At 43.9% G+C, this 27,643-nt stretch overlaps 1 protein-coding gene across 2 annotated transcripts in view; it reads right to left on the reverse strand.

Annotated features, from left to right (window-relative positions):
* Positions 1-1,503: 1,503 nt before the first annotated feature.
* Positions 1,504-27,643, reverse strand: part of LOC129705231 (L-fucose kinase) — a 139,248-nt gene continuing 113,108 nt past the window's right edge. The window contains exons 9-24 of one of the 2 annotated variants that reach the window (XM_055648713.1): positions 25,111-25,230; positions 24,174-24,339; positions 22,972-23,099; positions 21,624-21,725; positions 20,319-20,489; positions 15,356-15,429; positions 12,907-13,265; positions 11,407-11,617; positions 9,396-9,562; positions 7,438-7,662; positions 6,878-7,021; positions 5,216-5,335; positions 4,337-4,524; positions 2,910-3,009; positions 2,340-2,563; positions 1,504-1,967 (exon numbers count right to left, since the gene is read on the reverse strand). In XM_055648713.1, the coding sequence (XP_055504688.1) occupies positions 1,863-1,967; positions 2,340-2,563; positions 2,910-3,009; positions 4,337-4,524; positions 5,216-5,335; positions 6,878-7,021; positions 7,438-7,662; positions 9,396-9,562; positions 11,407-11,617; positions 12,907-13,265; positions 15,356-15,429; positions 20,319-20,489; positions 21,624-21,725; positions 22,972-23,099; positions 24,174-24,339; positions 25,111-25,230 (2,604 nt within the window). In that variant the 3' untranslated portion in view covers positions 1,504-1,862. Of the gene's footprint in view, positions 1,968-2,339; positions 2,564-2,909; positions 3,010-4,336; positions 4,525-5,215; positions 5,336-6,877; positions 7,022-7,437; positions 7,663-9,395; positions 9,563-11,406; positions 11,618-12,906; positions 13,266-15,355; positions 15,430-20,318; positions 20,490-21,623; positions 21,726-22,971; positions 23,100-24,155; positions 24,340-25,110; positions 25,231-27,643 lie in introns of both variants that reach the window. The other variant, XM_055648712.1, reaches the window with a different exon arrangement.

Genomic DNA, 27,643 nt, shown 5'->3' on the forward strand with positions numbered 1-27,643 from the left:
CTGATGCCACCCTTTGTGAAGCAGGTTTCACTGACATCTGCCATTTTCCCAAGTACCCGAAACCCCTGCATATTCACACTGTGCAGTTCAAGCCACACCTACAGGAACACCGCCATCAGCTGTGCAGATTGAGATATAGCAAGCCAATGGGTGGAAGATCAGGATTGGAATAACTCAACAGCTTCATGGGCTCTCTGGAGAAAGCCAAGGATAAGGAGAGGTAATGGTGTGTGCCAGTGTCCAATATCCGAGGTACAGAAGAGGACATCAATCTGTCATTGGTAGGGACACGGCAAAGCGACTACATAGTGAACTGAGCATGCTCATGGACATGTGATTACTCTGAAGTAGCCAGTGTAAACTTGTCCTTGAAAACAGTGCAGAAGCAAAAGGACCGATGAATGAGAGACAGGAAGGGAGCATGAATCAGTAAAGGAGAAACCACAAATAACACGTGAGAGAGTTTTCCAGACTTGAATTATGTACAATTCTCAAAAAAACTATGGGCTAACTCTTTCGGTCCAAAGGAACAATAACTATTTTATATTCTCAGGGTAAGGGAAAAATTGTGAAGTTAATGAAAAATGTTCACTGAAGGGAAAAATCATGTTGTTAAGTGAAAGATTTTCACTCCTAGGAATATGAATTCTCAACCTTGCGGGCTGTGAATGACCAGTGATTGACTGTTTAAAACTAACTGGACAAGTGGCAAAGAAGAGACGTGAAAATAGAAAGATGAGATATTGATGAAAACCGAGGTGTCGGTCAACTGGAATTGCAGGGTCATTGAGGATGGGAGGTTCTTGGATCCGTCACCTTCCCCCTTTAGCAGTTTAATTGTCTAACGCCATTCATGTCTTGATGTTTATAATGACATGTCCTTGCTCTGACCTGTAGGATGTGAGATTACATAGCTCTGCCCATTGCATGCTGCTTCTGATATTTAACGTGTATGTAGATCTGTATTGCACAACATCATTTTTTAGGAATGCTGACTGCTCATGGCAAATTCCTCTGCATTCTTCATGAAACCAGATTAATCCCTGCCTTCAAATAAAGATAGAATGAAGAATATGCAAGTCTACGAGTTAAAGATTGTGGTGTGCAGCATCTCATGGATGTTTAGGTTTTGAGATGCCCCATCGGTACTGTTTGTACTATTTAACAATTGTATATATTTAAAACTCTTATTAATGTTATGTCTGTATTCCTTCTTTATGTGCTGCAAAATGGCAAGAAGCATTTCACTTCACTACACCTAGGTGTATGTGAATGACCAATAAAATACCATTGTTTAAGAGGGAACTGCAGATGCTGGAGAATTGAAGGTTACACAAAAAAGCTGGAGAAACTCAGCGGGTGCAGCAGCATCTATGGAGCAAAGGAAATAGGCAACGTTTCGGGCCGAAACCCTTCTTCAGACTGAAGAAGGGTTTCGGCCCGAAACGTTGCCTATTTCCTTCGTTCCATAGATGCTGCTGCACCCGCTGAGTTTCTCCAGCTTTTTTGTGTAACCAATAAAATACCATTGATACCTTTGATTTAGCTTGCTTGTAGTGCCACACAGCACAATGGATTGTGTCCTCGTTACAATGAAGTGATTTTGCCACCACAAGGACTGCAGTGGTCTCTTGAAACATCTTTCTGGAAAACGTAATTACTTCATTATGCCAACATTAATTTCTTCCAATGTATGAGACAAGTTCTGGAAAGGTTCTGATTTGTATTCATTCATAAGAATGAACTGCACTAAAAACATCAATAATATTACAGATGTCATGATGTAGTTGGGTCCTTTGTTCTTTTCCTTAATTGATGATGGAGCAGAGTTTGCTTTAGTTGGTCAGGCAGAACCAGGGGCGTTAGATGATCTGTGTGGGATTTGGGTGTCCCTCTGGTCCAGTAATGCACACGCTGAGTCCAGTCTCATCAACCTCCACCTCGTGGACACTGAAGTTCCCCAAACCCTGCAGGCAAGTGAAAACAAAAACCATTAACATCTTACCTCAATCTTTCCGCAAACAGACCTGTAGACTGAGCTGGAATTCCAGCTCGGGCAAGATTGGAAGCTGAGCGCACATTGATACTTGACAATATATTGAAAATCATTTTGACCTATTAAAGACTGGATGGGAGAGGATTAAAAAAATGTCTCCTCATGACAATCTCTCTGTCTAAAAATGCCCCCATTCTGCAGTCTAGACAAACTGCTCAGTCAAGCTGGGTCCAAATAATTTATGGTTTATTTATTTATTTTTTAATTAAGAAGGCCAAGCTGTGGATTTAGTTGCAAGTGGGGGGGTGGTGCTCCAATGTTTGTTGTCCATTGGCCATCTTACCTCACTTCCTCTCAGTATCCTCTCAATTGTTTCCTTCTGACGAGGTTTTCTGGTTAGGAGATAAAGGAAGCCTCCGCCCCCTGCCCCAGCCAGGCTCTGCCCGTGTACGTGGGGCTGCAAGATGGTCATCATCTCTCGGACTGCCAGTGGCTCACATCCAGGTGCCATGCACTTCTTCTGCTGCCAGTAGGTGTTGAGGCACTGCCCGATCCAGGAAAGGTCACCTGTCAAATAGATTAAACATACTTTGAAGTGTAGATTTTTCTCTGTGCTGTTCTCGCTTTCCCTGCCCTGAACATCTCAACTACAGCTGGGCATGAAACAGCTGAAAATAGCGCTCGTCAAGCTCTCAGTTTATCCTAGCTGCTAATATACAATCGATCGCTGTTGTAACGTGTGAAGACAAGGCTCCACAGGCTCTGGCAGAATTAACGAACTCATATCTGATGCTATGGAGCTAAGTGCCACCAACTCAACCCTGGGTGCAGAGTTGATCCAGTGTATCCCAGGATACAGGGAGGCTCTGGTAAGACAAATTGCTTCAAGACCATTCACTTAAAACTTGCTTACCTTTCATAAAAGCTTGTGCACATTCTTCTGCGTTCCTAACCAATGCGTCTGTGTTCTGCACAATGCTGGGCAACCTGGCATACCAATTCCGCACAACATCCTGTAAAACAATCAAAAACCACCGTGGAAACTAAGTTGTTCACCCTGGCCTCAAATCAAACTTTCCAGCAGCTTTGACCAACATCACTGAGAACTGGATTCTCAATATCCCCTTTATGCTGCTCAAGAAAACCGCAGGAAGAGGTCACTCAGCCCAACAAAACTATGCCATTTCATTAGATCATGGGCAATGAGCACCCAAAGCTTGAATATTACAATTGCCTACTGCATTCACAGCTTTACTTGTGGGAGAAAATCCTACACGTGCATCATTGTTTCCTATTTCTGCTCCAGCTGGGCTTTGATGTAGGATTAAGGAACTGCCCCACTAGCACCCAAAGAATCATGTTCCAGAGCCCAACCTACTTGCTGCTTAAAATAGTTTTCCCGCTTTGCTTTCTGTGTTCCTTCCATTTTGACCATTCCACCAATGGAAACATTTCACTCTGTTACCTCTGACCACATCCCTCACAATTTAAACCCGTGTTCCAAGGAGAAGCACAACTGTTTTTCTAATGCATCCAAAAAATGTCCTATCCCACGTATCACCCAAGTGAATCTCCTATCGCAAGGCTGCGCTTCTGGTTTTCTCGCCTGTTCTGAAGCGTGGTGCACAAACCTAGCCTGTCAGTCTAGTCCTGCACAGGTCACCTGTGCAGGTCTGGTCATCACACTAGGACATGGCTAGGATGCAGAAAAGATTCACAAGGATGTGACATGAATTGAAGGATTAGTGAGACTGGAGTAAAGGACGTTGAGGTGACATTATGGAAGTATATAAAAGTATGAGAGGCATAGTGTACATAACCAGTGTCTGTTTCTCCCTGCCAATGGTGTCTAAAACCAGAGGGCATAGGTTTAAGCTGAGAGGGAGAATATTTACAGGGGATTTGAGTTGTTTTCCCCTGGTATCAGGAGTGAGCTGCCAGAAGAAGTGGTGAAGGTAGGAGCAATAACAACATTGAAGGGTCATCTGGACTGGTACTTGAATGAGCAGGGCACAGAGGGATACAGAATTATTGCAGGCCAATGGGATTTGTGTTGTTTATTGTCGCGTGTACCGAGGTACAGTGAAAAGCTTTTTTTGTTGCATGCTATCCAGTCAGAGGAAAGACTACATGAGATGGGCCTAATGGTCAGTCAAAGGGCTTGTTTCAATGTTGCACACCTTTGATTCTGACTCCAGGAAGGTGGGCTGTTACACCCAACTGACAGACTATGAAAGCCATTCACTGTCCTGCCTGAAGTGCAGCCCATCCCACAGGTGAGAGAAGGGTCGAAGTGATTAGTATTACAGAGTATTCCATCGATGCTTGCCGTGGCCTCACCTGCAGAAGGTTGCGGGCGAGGCGTGTTTTTCCCGTGTACACCAGCAGCAGATGGTCATTCAGGGTCTTCACAAACTCGTCTGTCACTGGAATACGTTCAACATCCACTCGTAAGGGCAACTGGGCCTTGGACCGACCAATCTTAATCCCAGGCACCAGGCCTCCGACTTGATCCTGCCAGCCTCCACCTAGACAAGGGATGGAAGAGTTATGAGGTCAAAGTATCTTTCACAACTGCAGGTTCCAATGTACCGTACTGCTGATGTACATCTGAGGTTGACCAAAAGACCCAACAAGGCAGCGTACAATATGAAATGTGACCAGAAAGAGAGACAGAAATTTGTCTTGGATGATAACTCATGGATTGGCAACTCTTGGGATTGTCCACAATACAACAACCAGGAACTGAATTCACAGTTAAACCCACAGCAGGCTCTTTGTTTGATAATACCCATTGGATACTCCTGATTAAGATAAATATCTATCCCTCTGGTTTCAAGTGTTGGTTGAGAAATAAGTATTGGTTAGGAGACCAGCGTGCAAATTCTGCACTGAATATGCTGAGAAATCTGTTATCGATGCATTATTGAGGCCTATCTGTCTAATCAAGTGCCTGTATCATAGAATAACATTGGGGCTGGAAAGAGGAGATGAAAAAAAAGCATTTCCGGTTCTAATTTACGTAACATCTGACTTACGCAAGGGTCTGCGGGATGTAACCCTTACAGGAGTCAGGAGACTTAACAGACCTTGCTGAGCAGACACTTTACTTCTAACTGATGACATGTCTCTTATAGAATTGGTCACAATAAAGGAATTGCCAGGATATATTCTATTGATTATCACAGCCTAGCAATCTGCGATGGTGCTGCTGGTTACCTGTGGTCAGTATCTGTTCCAGGTGAAGCACAACATGGATAAGGGAAGTGATATCACAGCATTTCCCAGCTGCTGAGATCAGGGCTGCTACCACTGCTCCCGCCAGGATGCTACTTGTACCTAAGAACATAAATAGTAAACAATCTAGAAATTACATCAATGTATTTGCTTAATGTTTAAACACTCTCAGTATCATTAATGATAGACACAATTATTGTTTTACTGATTCCTGGGATGGTTTGTCAAATGAGGACAGATTAGTGGCACAACAATGCAGCTGGTAGAGCAACCACCTCACAACTTGTGAGACTCCGGTTCAATCATAAGACAACTCAGGCATTGTCTTTGTTGGTGTTTAGTTGGTGGGTTAATTAGGCATTGTAAATTAGCCCATGGTGCATTGGCAGGAATCTGGTGGGATAGTTGATGGGAATGTCGAGAGTATAAATGGGATTAGTGGAGGATTAATGCAAATGGGTATTTGATAGTCAGCATTGACTTGGTGGGCGGAAGAGATTGCTTTTGTTTAACTGAAAGATTAAACAGACTAGGCCCATACTCACTTGAGGTTGGAGGAATGAGAGATGATCTCATAGAAAAGGAAGATGTGAGTTGATGTTTCTCTGTTTAGGTGTCTCAAACCTGGAGTCACATTCTCAGAACACGGACGGCCATTCAGGACACAAATGGAATCTTTGGTATTCTTAACCATAGAGGTTTCTGGAGGCCCAGTTGCTGAGTACATTCAGAATAGAGATCAATAGATGTTTGGATTATAAGGGAATCAGGGAATATGGAATTTGTGTGGGAAAGTCTGACATCAATTCATGTTCCTACTTCTTACAGTATTCGCATACAGTTCACACAATTGCTGAATGTCCCATCCCAGGCCACATTTTGAATCTTTTCAGAAGCTTTGGGCCACACCAAAAAGCTTCTGAAAATACTTCTAAAAGGGTGGGTTCACACATTGATGTAAAAAAGCTTTATGCTTTGATGCTGATTAATACCTGACCAAATATGCTCGAGATTTTGGTGAAGAGACACTGATCAGTTTCTAGACTGATGCTTCAGGTCTCAAAAGAAACATTATTCTTACATTCTGCGTCAGATAAAGGGGCCTCGATCAGGGCAAAGGATAATGACTAGACGGATTTGCCGCTCTACGAACATGGAGATATAAACATGGAGGCTCCTTCACACGTGTGGGTTTACAACCAGACATGAGGAAGAACCTAAGCCAATACCAGCGTAAAATAGAAAGTGTGATTAAAAGCATAATCGGTCTTGAGTTTTGAAAGCACAATATTGTAATGATGGAAAGATAGTTGGACGTAAGATATTCAAAAGAATGAGAGGAGAGCAACAAATTGGCATTTTAACACAGCATAAATATAAAACAAATATAAGATTATAGAAATCGCTCTTTCCTTACTGGCTTATTAAATTATTTTTCTAATTTTATATTTCATTATATTACACATAGTTCAATTTATTCAGGATCCAAGTGGTGGTGCATTAAAATGAAAAGTGTGATGAATTACAGATCAGTGGGAACATGGGAAGAGAAAGATAGCCAGAGTTCAAAGAGAGAAGAAAACAGGACATATCTTTGACACTAGCAAATGATGCTTGTCCCAGATTAGTCACACAGTTACTCACCCATGCCAGATCCATGGGGCAGGCTGGACCAAGTGTGAAGCTCAAAACCGCCACCAAACCCTGCCATCAATTGATCTGTCAGAGGAATCTGTGAGGGGTACTGGATGATTTGTGTGCAGATAAAGGCTGCCTTCAACAAAGCTCCTGTCAATAAATGGTACATTACTTAATCAAAAGAATAATATTCCCAATATATAAAATGATGAGATGCACAGACAGGCCAGTCTTTCTTCCCAGAGTACAACGTCAAATATAATAGAGCTTAGGTCTTAGATGAGAGGGGGAAAGTTTAAAGGAAATTTGTGTAAGTTTATTTTTACACAGAATAGTTTTCAGTGTGTGGACCATGCTGCCACAGTAGGTGGCAGAAGCAGATATGACCGACACAAATACAAGGCATTTAGACAGGCACATGAACAGGCAGGGGTTGGAGGGATATAGACTTGGTGCAGGCAGATGGCAACTAGGCAACTCAGTACAGCATAGGGATTTTTCCCCAGACCCTCCATGCCTAAATTTCTATAGTTCAGTGTAACAACCAGCCATTGAAGGGAGGGTACCTGGTGCATGAGGCTGACAGTAGTCCCTCAGATCTTCCAGACACTGGCATGATACCTCCACGGCCATTTCCTGTTCTCTGCCTCTGCTCATGACGAGGTGCAGCTTTGGCTCCTTTATGCGGCGCACTTTGGCGCCAATCGGTTTCAACTTGTCCACCAGCACGGCAATATCCAGCACCGCTCCCCCATGTTCATACGTGATGGGCGGTGTGTCACTCCAGCCACCTACAGGTGAATCATAGACCTTAGGCTTCTGAATCGAGTCATGAGGAGAGCAATGAATAAACAATGATAGAAGGCTTTCGGGATGACTTGAACAGCAGAATTAAATGTTTATACTGTTGGGTTGTAAACTATCCAAGTGGAACAAGAGGTGTTCCTCCAGTTTATGTGCGCATTCACTCTGGCAATGGATGAGGCCCAGGACAGAAAGGTCAGTGTGAGAATAGGAAGAGGAATTAAAATGGTTAACAAACAAGAGACTTAGCAGACTTTGGCAGTCTGAGCGCAAGTGTTTTGCGAAATGGCCATCTATTCTACGCTTGCCCTCACCAATGTACAGGAGGCCACATCAGGAACACCGAATGCAGTAGATTAAGTTAGAGGAGTTGTACTCGAACCTCTCTTACCTGGAAGGACTGCTGGGATCTCTCAAAGGATGTGATGAAGGAGGTATAGGTTCAGGTGTTACGTCTGCTAAGGTTACAAGAGTACCTAGGGAGGGGGTGGTTTAGATAGGAAGGGGTGAATGAAGCAAGGAGTTGTGGAGGGAGCAGTTTCTGCAGCAAGCAGAAAAGGGTGTGGATGAGAAGATGTGACTAGTGGTGGGATCACATTGAATACTTGAGGCACGTTCTAGAGTTCCATTTGTTTATTTCATCAACATCACCTCAAAATGTCGCAAATTTTGAATAAAAGCTAAAATAAAACCTTGCAGATACTGGTAATCTGACATAAAATAATGCTGGAAGCACTCAGCAGGTCAGGCAGTACATTATAGATCCATAGAGTTAAACAACATAAAACAGGCCCTTCAGCTCAAATTGACCAAACCAACTAAAACGCTTATCCGTGTTAATCCCATTTGCTTAAATTTAGCCCACATCCCTCTAAAACTTTCCAATCCACATACCTGTCCAAAGGTTTTAAAATATTATATTTGCACCAGCTTCTACCACTTCCGCTGACAACTTGTTCCACATATCCATTGTCTTGTCTAAAACCTGACACAGCGAAACTAAATATCATATTTGCAGATGACACCAAAACAGTGAAGGAGGTTGTCTCCGGTTACAAGATCTGGTGCATCTGGGAAATGGGCAAAGGAAGGGGAGTCGGAAATCTCAGCCAGGTGTGTGTGAAAGGATGCTATATAGAAACCATGTGATCTAACTCACTTGATCACATCTTCAAAAACAATCAAATTGATGGTTTGAATTATCCTCATTGATCCTCAATGGGATTTACTCTCTCCTTAGTTACCTTCTTGCTCTTAAGGTATTTGTACAATCTTTTAGGAATCTCCCTTTCCTTATCTGTCAAATATATCTCAGGTCCCCTTTCCATCCTTCTAATTTCCTTCTTGAATTGTACCCCTATAGCCATTATACTCCTCAACGAACACATTTGATCCCAGCAGCTTGACATCTGTGTTCTTTTTCCTGACTAGAGCCTCAATATCCCTCATCAACAAGAGTTCTCCATTGCTGCTGGCCTTGCCCCTCATTCTAACAGGAACATACAGGAACTCTTCCTATCACACTTAAGAGCCTCCTACATGCTGCATGCCTGTGGAAAGAGAAAAGGAGTGAATGTTTCAGGTTGAAATGCATGAAGAGGATCTTCTACCTGAAACGCTACGCTAGCTTAGTTTCCCTTTCTACTGCCCGTACTGCTGAGTGTTTTCTGCATCGACATTATTTGATCCTGTCACACTTTGTCGCGAACACTGGATGTACCTGAGAGATCGATACGAGCCGGGCATTCGGCGACCACCCAGTGGTTCATGGGAGGAAGCCCCACTTCTCTTATTGAGATGAACTCACACGCTGACATCACAGCCTGTCGGATCAGGATTTGCTCTGCCCCCTCGTAGTGACGGGCAGCCCTCACAAGCCGGTCAGGCCTACAGGGCAGAAAGCGTACCAAAGACAGGGTGAAAAAAAATCTACATTAAACAATTTGCTCTGAGATCTGACTCGATGCATTGAAGTCCATTGGCATTTCCTCAGAGTTTGGTTCGCCAGAATGATACATTAAATAGCCTTTGCTGATTTATTTGCTGCAACAACCAGGTTCAGGAATAGCTACTTCCCCACAGCCATCAGGCTATTAAACCTGGCTCGGACAAAACTCTGATTATTAATAACCCATTTTCTGTTATTTGCACTTTATCAGTTTATTTATTCATGTGTGTATATATTTATATTATGGTATATGGACACACTGACCTGTTTTGTAGTAAATGCCTACTATGTTCTGTGCGTTGAAGCAAAGCAAGAATTTCATTGTCCTATACAGGGACACATGACAATAAACTCACTTGAACTTGAACTATTTCAAGAAACTAACAAAACAGTAAGATTATTTCGTTTGTGGACACAACATGTTGGAGATTCTTTCGTTTCCTTAGTTCAAAAACACCAACAATATTTTCCTTGGGGTAGTTTACAAACCATTGGTTGTTCAGGCAAGTGCCGTTCAACATTTGTTCACAAAAGTTCAGCTCACCTCAGAACCATACCCATATAATTAAAACAATCGTAAACATCCAGTCAGCTGCCTGCCTGTTCTCAGGTAGTTCCATGTTGGGTAGCGCACAGGACGTTTCTTCCTCAAGAACTATTATTTATGTGTGTGATTCCAGACAGCAAGTGCCAGCACATTATTCAAATACAGTGCAGGAGGCTGTCCTCAATCGCCAAGTGTTCATGGATGCATACATCCACTTTTGTAGCTCCCTCATTTCTCAGTCAGGGGTTCAGGCTTGAACTATTCCAAAGATTGACGCACTGTCTCAGGCTGCAGTTGATGGTGCTGTTGTTCAGATAAGATTTTGGACCTAAAGGTTCATATGAAAATTTTTCTGTGGAAATTTCTTGGTTTATGATTATTCTTCCATCAAGAAAACCAATAAAACCAAACTACCTGGGCAATGTAACACTGTTCCTTTGAAATTTCCTGTCTCAGGTGCCACACTACAATAGTGACTTCACTTCAAAATGTACTTGGCTGGTTGTAAAGTGTTTCCAGATATCTTCAGTTTGTGAAGGGCGCTTTGGAAATGTAATGCTTTGTACTCCAGAACACGGTCTTACAAAAGGAACATAAATACTGGCTGCTTTAGTGTGTTGATCCTGAGGTAAAAGGTGCCAAATCTTGACTGTGCCTTCTGGTACCTACATCCTGTCCCCCTTCCTGGTCTGCACTGAAGAGCCAAGGGAGAGATGGATCATGAACAATGATTTTATTTGATCAGAGGTCATCAGACATCCTGCAAATCAAAGCTAAAATTTCCACTACCACCACGGGAGATTTACATGGATATCACGCAAGCTGCCTGAAATTGGAATTGTTTTGCAGGATAGATATTCTTTGCAGAATAAGCCTTGCTGAGGTCCTGCCTCACTGTAATGAACCTTCATAGCCAAATGTCATAAAGGTATGTTGGACGGGCAAAAACAAAACCACGGACAGAGAAGAGCTGGGAAAATGGCTTCTCCACTATGTTCTCTACTATAAATTTGACATGAGCGTTTTTCTCACTGGCTACCAAACTGCAGAGATATCAGAGCCTAATCCTGCCCATGCCCCTACACTGCCAACACCTCTATACTGCAGAGACTTCTCCCCATAGCGAGCAGCCCAGAAAGTTCTTGCCCTGTCAAATCCGATCAGTACTCGCTCAACAAGACCGTCGCCCCAGTTATGCAGCAGCTTTTGGGCCTGGCAGGAAGGTCCGATCCTCACCTGTTCAGCCATTTCCCCCGCTCTTCGGTCAGCTTCTCCACTCCCCGCACCACGTTCCCGCTTTCCAGCAAACTGAAGGCCTCAGTCCATGCCCGGTTAGCAGCGGGCCCACTGCGGAGCCCACCCTGCCTTCCAGCCACGCAACTCAAGACATCCGCCACGCACGCTAGGGCACGGGCCGCAATCCCCAGGTCCTTGGTGCTGGCAGCCACTGCAAACCAAGAGGACAGTTGGTAGTTGTTTGTTGTTTCTTCCACATGAGACTCGTCCATTCCTTGAGTCCAAAGTTGGCCTCAGGTATCAAAAAAAGGACACTGGGTCACCTTGTCATCGCCGATAAATGTCTTAATAAAAGAGAAAAATATCCTGCAGGAACGCATCTTGTCTTATAACACAGGATTAAAATGGGAAAAAGGGTTTGGCATAAGAGAAAACCAAAATTTTTAGGAACACAATTGGTCTGGAATTAGTGGTGGTGGGGAGGGGGGGGGGAGGGGGTTTCCACCCCTGGCTCCACGCATGCATTAACAATGTTAGTCGGTGGTTAAATATAGCTGCCGTCCAATATATTCGCATCTGCGCAGCTCAATTAGTTTGTTGCCACCTCTGATGTGAAAGGTCGAGAGTTGAAATGGAGCAGGTTGGATTCCAGGCCATTAAGCAGCAGAGTGCTGAGGATGTTTGGTACTGCAGGAGGAGCTGTCCTTTAGGTGATGTAGTCATAGAGTCATACAGCACAGAAACAGGTCCTTCAGTCCATGCCAACCTTATCGTCAATTTACACTGATTTCATTTGATACATAGATACAAAGAAAATAGATGCAGGAGTAGGCCATTAGGTCCTTCGAGCCAGCACAGCCATTCAAGTATCTATCTATTGATCTTTGCTACGTTCCGCTGAAGCTGTGAATTCCCAACATTCGCCACCATCTTGGTGAAGAAAATTCTTCTGATATCAATATTCCTGAAATATGTTCCTGATTCGAGACAGGTTTGGAGAAATATTAACTTTGCTTCTACTGATTCAAGCCCTGTGGAAATTGTATGCTTCAATTAGATAATCTCTATGCTTCAGAACTCAACAATCTAGGCCAACGCAATTTAATCCCTCCTCGGACAAACCCACCATTCCAGGAATCAATTTGATGAACCTTCATCTCATTTCCTCTTTTGGAAGTGTGTCCTTCCTCTGGTGGAGGGAATAGATCTGCACCCAGTGTTTCAGATGTAGTTTCGTCAGATTCATCAATAACTGGGCAAGACACCCTACTTTTGTGCTCAAGGCCTATTGCAATGGAATTGCTGGATGCTGGTGGAACTTCAGTGTAACCTAACCTGGAAGGTGACGCTCTGCAGTGCAGTGACAGCTCACATCTCCACTGAAGCTCGAGCCTCTAGCTGCTGAGGTGGAGTTGAGGCCAGAAGCTCTCGACTATGAGAAATCCATAAGCTGCTGATGAGCTTCCCATTGTACAGACCCGTAAGAAAGCTGGCCCTCACCTGTGTCAAGGGTGTGGAGTATTTGCTGCTCCTGTCCCTCGCAGACGGCTGCTCTGATCAGAGGGCAGAGGCTGTTGTCTTTGCGAGCGTGCAGGGTGCTCTGCACTTGGTGCTGGGCCTGGGCGAGGAAGAGCTGCTGCCTCCAGGCAAGCTCAGCTTGCTGGTCCAGACAACTCAGGATCTCCCTCATCGACAGGCGCCAGGCAGACTGCCACTTCCTCAGATACTGTCCGCTCTCGTGCCCGAGCAGCCACAGCACGTCCTCCATCCCGATGGGCTCGGAGGTGTGCAGGATTGGGAAGAGCTGAGCGTTGAGCAGGTTATTATCCAGATGGCTGGGAGCCCAGACCTCTTCTTTCCTAAGAAAAACAAGCAGTCAATTAACTCCCAACCTGCATGGCTTTGGGACATGAGAGGAAATTGGAGAAACCTATTTGTCAAAGGGAGATGGTGCAGACTTCAGACAGCGGCGGAGGTCAGCGGCACTCGAGCTATGAACCAACAGCTCTACTAGTTTCAATGCATATTCTCAGTGAAATATGATTTCTAAGGATGAGTCGTGATTTTGCCAAATGGTGGACTGTGGTTCTATGGTTCGGGATTAAGTAAAAATGCTGTGTTTCTAAAATGTTTAAAAAACACAACTGCACCCTAATTCTCAGCCTTTGCTTCACTCAGGAGGCCATGTGCAAATTACACGATTGTTCTGTGTAATCTAGACTGGTCTTCACTCTGACTTCTCTCTTCCATATCATTGCAGGAACTGTAATTTCTTTTGTAACTACACACAGTGTACTAACTCACAGAGCACTGAGTGCAGTCACATAACTAATAGGTTATTTCACTGCTTGAGTTCAATGAGTGAGCTTGAAATCTGTGCACTTACTCACAATCCCCAACCCATCCAATCCAGCCAGCTAGCAACTGCTGGGTTCATCCCTTCCCACCCAAACCCAGGTACTTTCCCTTATAGCTGCAGGATATGCTATACCAGTCCCTATACCTCCTCCCTCACCTCCATCCAGGGCCCCCAGCAGTCCTTCCAGGTGAGACAGAGGTCTCCAATGTGGCTTGCTTCATATCAGTAAGACCAAGAGAGTAGACTAGGTGACCGTTTTGCCACACACTTGCATTTGGTTGCCTAGACGTCCCTGTCGCTAATCATTTTAATTTCCCTTCCCATTGCCATACCGAACCTTCTGTCCTGGGCCTCCTCCTTTGCCAGAGTGAGGCCACGTGCAAGCTGGAGGAACAGCACCTCATATTTCACCTGGGTAGCTTACATCCCTAGGTGGATCGGTGAGGGGGGGTTTGATTAGCAGATGGGATGACCAAGGCTAGAGATGAAAAAATGATAATTTTCAGTTCTGAATTTTTCATCTAACCTGCAGCCTCTGCAGCTTTTTGAGGGAGTTCTGGATTTCTTTTACCCAGACAGAGTGGCTGAAGTTGGGTTGCTGACAGTATTTAGGAAGTGGTGAGAGGAACACTTGAATCACTTTGACATAATAGATGGACCAAGTGCCGGGTGATGGGTATAATACAGAAGTGTGCCCACTGGTTGACTTAGACAAATTGGGCCGAATGGCCTGTTTCCATGCTGTGTGATTTCAGGATTTTAGATGAAAAAGCTTCCAGACACATTCAACCAGCTAGCTCGAATTTAAAGTCTAGGCACTTTGTGCAATACTCCCTTCTGAAAAAAACAACTTTCAGATTCTCTACTCCAGACTTTAGTAAGGGTTTGAACGAGCTTTAAAACATATTAAAATAACAGATGATGTGGACTCTTTCTCCATTATTAATTAAATATATCATAGTGTTGTACAGTATGGAAACAGACCCTGTGGCTTATCCATAAACCCCTATCTACGTGATCTTATTTGCCCACATTACGCATGTACTCTTCTACGCCTTTCCTATTTGTACTTGAAATGTCTTTTAAACATGATTGTATCCGCCTCCACAACCTCCATTATGTTTGGTATCACCTCATTGTGGCTATCTTCCAACATGGTACGTTGGTTGCCACAGGGAGATGGATCGAGAGACTATTAAAGATAGAGCTTCACTGATTAATCTGTCAACATCAAATAAATCATAAGCAGTCTGCAGTCAGTTTTCAAGGCTGCCTGCCATATGTGAGCTGGTTGCTCACAAATCCCTGTAAAGATAAACAGCAAAAGGATGAGGAAAATAAGAGTATTTTATTTAGATATGCACAGAAGTATTGTTATAGAGCGCCGCTTGAAAACGCAATGGCTACAAATCCAATTGTAACTTTCAAAAAGGAACTGTATTTATTTATACAGAAACCTTCAAGGCAAGAGCAGGGAAGTGGTTCTAATTGGATCCATCCGCTGAGCGGAAAGCCTTCTGCGACTGTGGTGCTACCACTGTGGTGCTACTGATGAAGATGCATGCAAGGACGGACATGGATTAGCCTTACTTGATTCCCGTCCTTTCAAAGAATGTGGACCATGGAATATTCAGGAATGTTGAGCAGCTATTGCTGAAAGGTACCTGTGGAGAGACCATATGATTCTATTGTTGAGAATAGTTTGGATCAACCAAAGGAAAGATTGCATCAAACTCGGAAAAGGCTGGTTTGTACCCAGCTGGTTGGCTCTTACAAATCCAAAAATGAAATGCAAATAAGAACTGAGATTGATTTTGAGGACAAATATCTCATAATCAACCAAAATCGGCAATCCAGAAGTACTCCAGGAGACTACTTTCCATCCACATCACTTTTACTCTCAGGAACATCCATTTCTGTTATGGATGTATTGAAATACCAGTGACAAGAATTTGAGGTGGAAGGCACAAGCCAGAGCGTTCAAATTTATCCCTCCCTGTTTTTTTTAATATCCAAGGACAGCAGGAGAGAATCATATAGAGGTCGTGCTAACCCGGACAAACCGATAAATGGACAAACATTTATCAGGCTAAGCCGAGAATGTTCTCAATGTCTGGAAATCCACAACTGTGGGAATTTCCCTGGAGGCTGAGGGGTGACATTACAGAAGTTGGTAAAATGATGAAGGACATAGATAAGGTATATGACCACTGTCCTTTTCACAGAATAGGAAAGTCTAAAACTAGATGGTATAGATTCAAAATAAGAAGGGGAAGATTCAGATGCGAATGATTTAAAGGGAACTCAAGGGGCAAGATTTTCACAGAGGGTAGTAAGTTTATGGAACGAGCTGCCAGAGGAAATGGCAGAAGCGGGTATGATTCCAATGTTTAAAAAACAAGTAGACAGGTTCATGGATAGGAAAGATTCAGAGGAATCTGAGCCAAATGTACTGTAAATGGGACTAGATCAGTAAGACACTTTGGTCAGCATAGACGAGTTGGGCCAAAGTGTCTGTTTCTGAACTGTATGATACTGTAACAATGGGAAAACGTAAACTTCTACTCTGGCAGCGAGCTTGATGGAATGGGATGCCTAGTGGTCCGACCCACTGGTTACACATTCGCTTACTCCTTTTGCAGAATCACTTTAACGCATTTCTTGCAGCAAGCGCAGGATGATAACAGGACAGAATGGACCGAATGGCCTACTCCTGCACCTATCTATGTTTCTATGACAGTGAAAGCGATGCGACGCGATTCATGGATTGATAAGCAGGAATGACCAAGGGAGGAAGAATAGATAGGGACTGAAAAGCAGAGAGAAAGAAAAGGGCAGCACAGTGGCACAGCTGCTGCCTCACATCTCCAGAGACCCAGATTGAATCCTGACCCATTTGTTAAGTTTACAATTGGGAGAATGATATTGCTCTGAAAACTGAGATTGGGCAACAGACCCGATAAGCTGAATGACCTTTTCTGTCATAAGGAAATATAGCAAAGTAAGTGAAAGATAAAAGAACCAGGATAATTTAGGATAACGACAAGAGGGCTGTGACATTTTGGAGATCACCAGCTCCGAGGGAGGTCACTGTGTAAATTCAAGGCGGAGATCAATAGAAGTAAGGGCACACAGGAAATAAGTGATGTGGTATTAGGAAGGCATGTGGGTGATGTAGAGAATCAGCCATGACATATGGGCCTGAGTACCTGTAAAATATTTGAGTTACTATTTTGTCTTTTTTTTTTTAAATTTAGACTATGTTGTACCCTCTTTGACCTTAGTTTTCAACATTGAGAATTTCTGGTGTGAGCTCAGTGGACAATTGCTGCACAAATCTAGAGTTCTTAAAAATAACAAGCAGTTTAAGGGCGAGGAAAACAGTGGACCAGCGCAAAGCTGCCTGCCGGTCTTCGGAATCTGCAGGCCATGTATCATCTCTTAATCACCAGCAGTTGCTGCCATCTCACCCAGTAATAACAGCACATACCAGGAACATACCACCACGCTTCCTGCATTGTTAACTACATTGTCTGTGAGGATAAGCAATCTAATTTTAATGTTAGGGAAGTGCAAGATATGAGCCGCAGGACCAATATAGATTTTGCCTTGTGTTTAAGAGGGAACGGCAGATGCTGGAGAATCGGAGGTTACACAAAAAAGCTGGAGAAACTCAGCGGGTGCAGCAGCATCTATGGAGCGAAGGAAATAGGCAACGTTTCGGGCCGAAACCCTTCTTCAGACTGATCGGGGGCGGGGGTGGGTGGGGACAAGAAAGGGAAAAGGAGGAGGAGACCGAAGGCTGGGGGATGGGAGGAGACAGCAGGGGGGCTGAGGAAGGGGAGGAGACAGCAAGGACTAACAAAATTGGGAGAATTCAATGTTCATGCCCCCGGGGTGCAGACTCCCCAAACGGAATATGAGGTGCTGTTCCTCCAATTTATGGTGCTGCTCGCTGTGTCCATGGAGGAGACCCAGGACAGAGAGGTCGGAGACGGAGTGGGAGGGGGAGTTGAAGTGCTGAGCCACCGGGAGGTCAGCTTGGTTATTGCGGACCGAGCGGAGGTGTTCGCGAAACGATCGCCCAACCTCCGCTTGGTCTCACCGATATAGATCTGTTGACATCTAGAGCAGCGGACGCAATAGATGAGGTTGGAAGAGGTGCAGGTAAACCTCAGGTAAACCTCTGTCGTTCCAGGTGCGACCTCTGTCGTTCCGCCTCCGACCTCTCTGTCCTGGGTCTCCTCCATGGCCACAGCGAGCAGCACCGGAAATTGGAGGAACAGCACCTCATATTCCGTTTGGGGAGTCTGCACCCCGGGGGCATGAACATCGAATTCTCCCAATTTTGTTAGTCCTTGCTGTCTCCTCCCCTTCCTCAGCCCCCCTGCTGTCTCCTCCCATCCCCCAGCCTTCGGTCTCCTCCTCCTTTTCCCTTTCTTGTCCCCACCCACCCCCGCCCGCGATCAGTCTGAAGAAGGGTTTCGGCCCGAAACGTTGCCTATTTCCTTCGCTCCATAGATGCTGCTGCACCCGCTAGATTTTGCCTTGCTCTGTTCCCTGAAGGTGCCGTCAGCCCCTGGACTATGATTCATAGCATGGAAGACTTTCCACAGCTCCCCACTTCTGTATTGAGTGGTGAGCGTCAGCTGACATGAAAGGTCCTTAAGCTGTGAACAAGCTGTGTCTAAATGGAGTGTGTAAGGTAATCAGCCACTGATTCCAAAGCAATTGCAGGAATAAGAATAAGAACATCTATGACAGCATGCTGTTCATTGACCACAGCTCAGCTTTCAACACCATAGTACCAAATATGCTCACCTCTGAACTCCTGTACCATGGTTCCCTGCTCTACTACCTGTACACCCATGACTGTTTGGCCAAGTCCTGCGCAACTTGATCTTTAAGTTCACCAATGATACCTCTCTTGTAGGCCAGACCAACAATAATGATGAGATTAGAGTACAGGAGAGAGATTGTGTCGAGATGTCAGAACAACAACCTGGCCCATAATCATGATCTGTCTGAGTTTCTCCAGCAATTTTGTCAACCTGGCCCATAATGTCAGTAAGGGGAAAGAATTGGTTGTTGACCTAAAGAAGCAGAGAGGTGAACATAACCCTGAACTCATCCACACAGAGATGATTTTTAGTTTCAGGTTCCCTGATATCCATATCACCAACAACCTAACTAGGTCCTTTCACACTGATGTGGTGATCAAGTGCATAAACATATTTACTTTTATACGTGTCCGAAAAGGTTTTGAGATTTCTCTTGAATCTCTACAGTATTATAGAAAGTATTCAGAATGGTCTGAAGAAGGGTCCTGACCTGAAACGTCACCCATCTATGTTCTTCAGAGATGCTGCCTGACCCATTGGATTATTCCAGCACTTTGTGTGTTTTTTGTAAAACAGCATCTGCAGCTCTTTGTATCTAGTCTCTATAGAAAATATTCTGATGGTATGCACCTCAGCCTAGTGTGGCAACTGTTCTGCTCTTGATTGCCTGAACCGGCATAGAGTGATGAATATAGTCCATAATTCATCAAGGTTTGTCATTTATTTCCATCCAGCCTATCATGGTGCATTGAGTCAGGAAGGCTGAAAGTATTGTCAAGGTTGCCTGACATATGGCCATTCTCTTTTCTCTCTTCCACCTTCTGGAGAAGATACAGGAACTGGAATGCCAGGATATCCAGACTTAAGAGCAGCTTCTTCCCTGTGGCTAACAGGCTCATGAACTAAGCACATCCTTCATACCTCCTACCCAGAGATGCTACCATGTATGTACCTTTACTCTAAACTACCTCATTCATTTATTCAATTTTTGCACTCTAGTACTCTACTTCAGATGACACTACAATCTTTGCACAATTCTGCTGTTTTCCATTTGTCATTGTATTTATGGTATGTAGTCATTGTACTTAACAAGTCAAGAATCAGGAATGTCTTGTTGTCGACTTAACGTATACTCCTCTGTGAGCTTTATGCGAATATGGAATATCCTTGCACCCAGCAGTACATTACAGTAATCTAAATCTGAATGTGGAATGCAGGAGTTGGAGGTCCAGGCTTTATTGCAGCAGTGGGCAGTCCTGTGAGATTGTGGCTAAATTGGATCAGCATCGAAAGGAGAGGGAACTTTATATCTGTGTGGACTATGTCTGATGGGGATGGGCCATTTAGAACGGAGATGAGGAAAAACGTTTCCACCCAGAGAGTTATGAATCTGTGGAATTCTCTGCCTCAGAAGGTAGTGGAAGCCAATTCTCTGGATGCTTTCAAGAGAGAGTTAGATAGAGCTCTTAAAGATAGTGGAATCAGGGGATATGGTGAGAAGGCAGGAACGGGGTACTGATTGTGGATGATCAGCCATGATCACGGTGAATAGTGGTGCTTGCTCGAAGGGCCAAATGGTCCACCCCTGTACCTATTGTCTATTATCTATTGATACTGAATACCACAAAAACATCTGATATTGTCTGTTTGCACCATGCAGGTTGTGCAAGATGCTGTTAATAAAATGACCAAGTGAGGAGCATTTACTACACCTGCAGATCATCCAGCCGCCCCACGATGGTGAAAATCCTCAGCTTCAAGCCCCTCAGCTTGATGTGGTGCCCCTGGATGATCACATCACAGAGCTGGTGCCGTTGGAGCGATAGTGATGACAGCTGATCCACTCCTGACAGCAGACAACCAGACCTTAAATTAATGGGCCCCTGTCAAAATGAAAAGCAGAGAGAAGGGAACACACTTCAGAAAACAAATCAAAAATCATAATCCCAAACACAAAGCCACATGAGCCCTCGATGTTTAATATCCAGCTATTTGCTTATACACTTACAGTATGGAAACAAGCCTTTCACACCCCCCCAGAGTCCATACCGATCAACTATGTCCATTCATTAGCTAGAATAACCTACAACCATCTCAGACAGTTCCCTTTTAAGTTAAGGAGAAACAGGTTCTGCAGTCACTAAGAAAGTCTGCTCCTGAATGAGGATGGCACTGTACCCAAACATATAGAACACTTCAGCACAGGAACTGGACATTCAGCCCATAAAGTCAGCGCCGAATATGACACCATATTAAACTAATCTCCTCATCCTACATATGATCCAAATCCCTTCATGCTCTATATTTCCATGTGCCTATGTAAAAGTCCTTTAAATGCCAGTGGGCGCCAATGTGCAAGACAGTGGTTTAATGAGAACCTACCTACGTCAGCCCAGTAATTATCTAGACCAATCTCAGACAGGTCCCTTTTAAGTTAAGGAAAAACAGGTTTGCTGACAGTGAGAATGTCACCTCCTGAGTGAGAGCGGCACAGTATCCAAATATATGAATAAAGGCAGTGGACACCAATGTGCATGTCCTACATGCGTTAACACAGGTGAGCCATAGGCACATACTACGTAGAACCTGCATGCAGTCTCTGTAATTCAATTGGCTTTAATTTTTTGAAAAATAGGGGAAACATTTGCACCCAGAGGGTGATGGATATATGGAACAAGGTGCCAGAGAAGGTAGTTGAGGTAGGTATTATAACAACATTTACAAAACATTTGGACAGATGCATAGGTAGGGAAATTTAGAGGGATATGGGCCAAGGACGGGCAGGTGGGACTAGCTTAGATGGGGTACCCCCTTCGTCGGCATGGACATGTTGAGCCTGCTTCCGTGCTGTATAGCTGCTGACTATGACTCTCTACATGCATAGAAATTGGATTGAAAATTAAATACTGCAGGGAAATATAACTGCAGTGAAATAATCGCAAGCATTAGTGAAAAAATGTACAAGAACATTTTCTATAATGGGCTATGGAGATACTTGACCGTAACCTGTGTTTTACCTCAAGGTGGCAGTGTTGTACAACACTGTATGGTTCAATTCTGATCTCTCCATCCAGAACGCTATTGATAACAGAACAATTCTTGTTCAACAGATCATGGTGCTGTAAAACAAAAAGTTGTGTTAGACAATAAGCTTTATCTCTTTGTTTTACATCAAAGTGAAAGCCACAGTTTCAAGGTATATAACAAATGCTATGTGTATGCAGGATTTAGCAATGTCTATCTATATTCATAATTGACTAGATTGACAGCAAGAGTTCAGGCCCATTGACCTGAGACATTTGTTTAAATCTCACAATGACAGCTGGGGAATATCAATTCAAGTAATTAAACAAAGGTGAACATTAAAAACTAGTCTCAGTAATCACAGCTATGAAACTTTCAGACTGTTGTAGAAACTCATTTTGCTCACTGATCTTTTCAAAGGAAGGGGATCTGCCCTCTTTGTAATCACCTCTTTCACACCAACTTCCTGGGGTGCTGCCACGTACTGTTCACTCTATCTCATTCAGTTATTCCATTATTATATTTTAATTTTCTCTTGCACTACTTCAGATTGCATTGCAACATTCTGCTCTTTTGCACTTAATGTTAGACTTATTGTTGTAACTATCAGGTAGCAGGTAGACACAAAATGCTGGAGTAACTCAGCAGGACGGGCAGCATCTCTGGAGAGAAGGAATGAGAAAGCGATTTTCCATGCCTGGTCTCAGTTACCATAATCACGTGGGAAATGCTACCGGAAAATATTGATGTTGGAACAATTGAATTTTGCCCAAAAGACTTTTGTTGTGCAAGGATAGCAAGGCAGGTAAATATAGCTAGGGTGTAGATCTACTTTGATTATATTGAGTGAAAATTAAAAAAACTGCAGACGCTAGAAATCTTAAATAAAACCAGAACACACTAGAAATACTCAGCAGGTCAGGCCATATTTGTGGAAAGAGAAATATTAATGTTTCAGGTCAAAGACCTCTTGTCAGAATTAAGAAGGAGATAAATATTAAACTGCAAGCATATTAACAAGTTTAAACTTACTCTGTTCTCTCCTACTCAGTCCTGAGAAAGGTTCTTTGACCTGAAACGCAAACTCTGTTTCTCTTCCCACAGATGTGGCCTGACCTACTGAGTATTTCCAGTGTTTATTAGTCTTATTTTAGGTTTATCCGAATGATGGAAGCAGCCTGCTCATATTCCTATGCTCAGAACCACCTTCCCCCTCACTGAACTAACAGGTGGGGTTCTACACTAGGTATCCAAACAGCAGGAAATATCTGTGAAAAAAGTGAAGGGAGTGAGACGGAAAAAGAGCCAGCAATCCCAATGATAGGTAGAGGTGTTACATACGGTCAGCTTAGAGTACACAACATGATGGCTCACGAAGCAGTCGGAGACACTCCCTCTCCGGGTCAGGTTCCGTATGTGGTCATCAGCTGACAAGCTCATGTAGTCATAGCCACCATCAGCTACAAGAGCTGCAAAGCAAAACAGGGACAATAACATTGTCTGTCTTGCAGCACTTGGTCACAGACTGAAGTCCTGCTTCAGAAGTCAAATTCCTAAACACTCCAGTGCATGACTAAGGACATTTACCCTTGTATCCTTTAACCTTTATCTGTGCACTGTAATTGGCGTAATTGTTTTCACGTATAGTCTTTTCTTTGATGGATAGCATAAAAACAAAATCTGTCCACTGTACCTCAGTGCACGTGACAATAATAAATTAAACTAAACCAACAGAATTATTAACGATGGTATATGTCAGATGCCAAGTCATGCCTTGTCTGCCCTTTCATGATATAAATGATGCCACAGCAGTGTAGTGTGTTATGTTGTAAGGACCAAAGTTTATCCTTCACAAACATCCGTACATCAAATGATCTGGTCATTTATTTCAAAACAATTGATGGAATTGGCTGTGCATAAATTACCCACAGCATTCTCTATGACAGTAGAGTCACACTCACACAGCACAGAAACAGGCCCTTCAGCCCACCAAGTCTGTGTCAGCCATTTACTACCCATTGTTACTCCCCACATTCCCATGAATGCCCCCATGGAATCTACCACTCACCTACACTGAGGTAATTTATAGTGGCCAACTAATCTTGGATGTGGGAGGAAATTCTAGCATCTGGGGAAACCCATACAGTCATAGGGAGGACTTGCAAATTCCACACAGACAGCGCCCGAGGTCGGAATCGAACTCGGATCTCTGGATCCTGGGAGGCAGCGGTTCCATTAGCGGCACCACTGAGCCTCTCCAAACCTCCCAAACTACATGGTGCTGTGGGTTAAATAACGCAAGTATAACTTCATATATAATGGCTGGAAATTTCCACAAAAGTTCAAGTGCTTAATATAAGACTACTCCCTCAATGATAACACAAGCTAGAAAAGACCTCGGCTATGTGACTGGAAACATCCTTGTATATTTGAACATAGCTGTGGGGGAAGAGAAATGGGAGATTAAGCTGTGGTGGTAAAGGCAGTAATTACATACAAGTGCCGCAAGTGTGAACCTCGCCCACCTGCAGTGACGGGAATACCTCGCAGTTCCTGCCAAAGCACAGCCCTGGCGCTCCTCATGGTCGCCATGTCTGTGTTGGGAGGAGTGATGTCACCGCTCTGCAGGATTCTCTTTCCTCTGTTCACAAAGGCATCCCAGCTAATGTGACGTGCCATGCAGAGTAAGATGTCAAAGAAAATGGATAGCTGTGGGGGTAATGAAACATGTTACAAGCGGGATGGCCCAGTTCATAATCATCTGGACACAGCACAAACTACTTGACACTATATTCCACACATTAGGTTCAAAAGTCTGGCATTACTTCATCTGAAGCTATGGACAGTAAGATGCCTGTTGATTAGCCTCTACGACTGGAGTTCAGTTTAGAGTTTAGAGATACAGTGTGGAAACAGGTCCGCACCGACCAGTGATCCCCGCACATTAACGCCACCCTACACACACTAGGGACAATTTAACTTTTTTTTAATATACCAAGCCAATTAACGTAAAAAACTGTATATCTTTGGAGTGTGGGAGGAAACCGAAGATGTTGGAGAAAACCCACGAAGGTTACAGGGAGAACGTACAAACTCCAAACATCCATCGTCAGTATCGAACCTGGGTCCCTGGCACTGTTAGGCAATAGCTCTACCGCTACGCCACCATACATTAGAAGGCACTCTCACCCATGTTATGATCAGGGAGTTAAGTCCCATTCCACATGCTCAAGCTGTCTCTCTGGTGCAGTATTGAGGAGGAACATAGACCAGTACAGCACAGGAACAGGCCCTTCAGCCCACAATGTCTGTGCTGAACACGAAGGTTTGCACTGTTGGGGGTTCCATGTGAAACCATTCCCATGATGTGGCTAAATGTACTTGTATCTTCATTATATGTAGGTGATATTAAGTATGACAACCTTTATTTCCAGACACCACTGTGACTCAAAACTATGGCCCCTGCAGTTTCATCACTACCTGAACAGAACGAGCCCCCGAGTCCAGACCCATGTAGGTGCAACCATCCAGTGGAGGAATGACATGTGTAGCCAGGAGCTTCTCGGCAACCTCTGATGAGAAGAACACGATACCTGATACCTGGGGGAGCAGAAGGAGGTGGATGAGAGATGAGTCTTATTTTGTTCATTTCCATGTTGGCTTCTGTTACTCTCCTTTCTGTTGTCATTTTAATATCTAGTATTTTAGTAAACATATGTACTCCACTACTGGTTCCAAGTGACCAGTCTTCACAAGTAACCTAAACCAGTGTCAGACTATTCAACCAAATATTTTACACTATTTTAGGGGGCATAGCATTTGACTGAGCTCTATAATATCAGGGATGGCCTTACTTGGATTCAAGGGAACACCTCACAATAAAGTAGTCACAGCTGGAGTGCATAGGCAGGAACTGCAAATACTGGTTTATAGCGAATATAGACACAAAATGCTGGTGTAACTCAGCAGGTCAGGCAGCATCTCTGGAGAAAAGGAATAGGCTCCCTTATCCCTAAACAGTCTGAAGAAGGGTCTCGACCTGAAACGTTACCCATTCCTTCTCTCCAGAGATGCCGCCTGTCCTGCTGAGCTACTCCACCATTTTGTGGCTACCTACTACTGGAATGTAGTTGTGTTGATGGAACATGTAAATAGTGTCTCAGCTGTGCCCAGAACTTGGGAGCAGGTGAGGAAAACGGTAATGGAAAAATAAACGCGGCAACATCCAAGCAAAACATTTGTATTAATCTATTCTGCCAATGCGGTTCCTGTGAGATAAACAGCATGGTTCAATGGGTGCAAATAAACAAACTACTGAAGAACTCAGCAGACTAGGCGCCATCTTCAGAGGCAAATAGATTCCCAAAATTTCAGGTCGAGACACTTCTTCATCTTGCAGTTATTTTTTTTTGCTCCAGGTTCCAGCTTCTGAAAGTTATAGTTCCAACTTCCAGCGTCAGAAAGTTATAGTGCAAGGAAATAGGCCCTCCAGCTCATCTTGCCCACGCTGAGCAAATTGGCATTTTGGGCTAATCCCATTTGCCTGCAATTGGCCAAACAGCCCCCAGAGCAGTTCATATCCATACATGTGTCCAAATGCCTTTTAAAATACATCACTGTATCCGCTTCTATAGTTTTCCCTATTCGCTCATTCCAGGTACAAACAACTCTGAGTGAAAAAAGGTGCCCCTAAGGATACTCTTAAATCTCTCCCCTTTCACCTTAAGCCTACACCCTCTAGTTGTATAATCCTCACCCCAGGGAAAACGATTGTGAACATTCATTTTCTTCATGTCCCTCATGATCTTGTACACCTCAATAAAGTCACCCCTTAGCCTCCTAAGTTTCAAAGAAAAAAATTCCAGCTGATCTAACCTCTCCTTAGAGGGCATAACTCAAGTCCAAAGCCCAGGTAATATCAGGGACCCACACCACCCTGGCCATGCTCTCATTTCACTCCTGCTATTGGGAAGGTTTAGGAGCCTGAAAACTGTACTCTCCATGTTCAGGAGTGGCTTCTTCCCAACAACCATCAGGCTATTAAACACCACGATGTCCAACTAAGCTCAGAACTACATGGGCTTTGGGGGGGGACATCATTTGTTTGTTTCTTTTTATATATACTGAACTTCTTTTTGTTGTGTATTATGGTGTTTACAGAGTATCACGTTTACATATCTGTTGTGTTGCTGTAAGTAGGAATTTCATTGTTCTGGTTTGGGACGTATGACCATAAAACACTCTTGATTCTTGAATCACTTCTACACCTTTTCCAATATAATGATACCATTCCTATAGCTGGGTGACCAGATCTGCACAGAGTTCTCCAAATGTGGTCTCACCATCAACTTGTACAGCTACATTTGGGGTGGCACAGTGGCAATGGTAGAGTTGCTGCCTTACAGCGCCAGAGACCAGGAGGTGTCAGTTCTGGGTGAACTTTGTTTGTCATCTATATTGACCAATCTGGATGACAAGTTAACTTGAGTTTACAAATGAACCAAAACCGATGGTGCAGTGAACAGTAAAGAAAGAGCTATTCAGAGAGTGAGAGGATCCTAGACACTGTAGAAACAACAAACTGCAGCTGCTGTTTTACAAAAATGGCCACAAGTGCTGTAGTGGGTCAGGCAGCAGCTCTGGAGAACATGGATCTGTGATGTTTGGGTGGGGTCCTGATTGTAGTGGAAGGAAGGGGGGAAAGCTGGAAGAGGGGAGAGGCGGGACAGTGTTGCAGGTAATAGGTGAACACAGGGAAGGGTGGGGGGGTTGATAGGCAGGAAAGATTAATCAGGATGTTACCAGGATTGCAGGATTTCAGTAATAAGGTCAGACTGGATAGGTAAACAACATTTTCTCTGCAGCATTGAAGGCATAGAGTTATAATCTTATGGAGGGCTATAAAATCATGTAAGGTGTACAAAAGATGGATGCCCATGGTCTGCTCCCTAGGATATGGAAGTCTAAAACTAGAGGGCATAGATTTTAGGTGACAGGGTAAAGATATGAATAA

This window comes from Leucoraja erinacea, chromosome 17, assembly GCF_028641065.1.
Source record: "Leucoraja erinacea ecotype New England chromosome 17, Leri_hhj_1, whole genome shotgun sequence".
In the NCBI taxonomy this organism is placed as follows: domain Eukaryota; kingdom Metazoa; phylum Chordata; class Chondrichthyes; order Rajiformes; family Rajidae; genus Leucoraja; species Leucoraja erinaceus.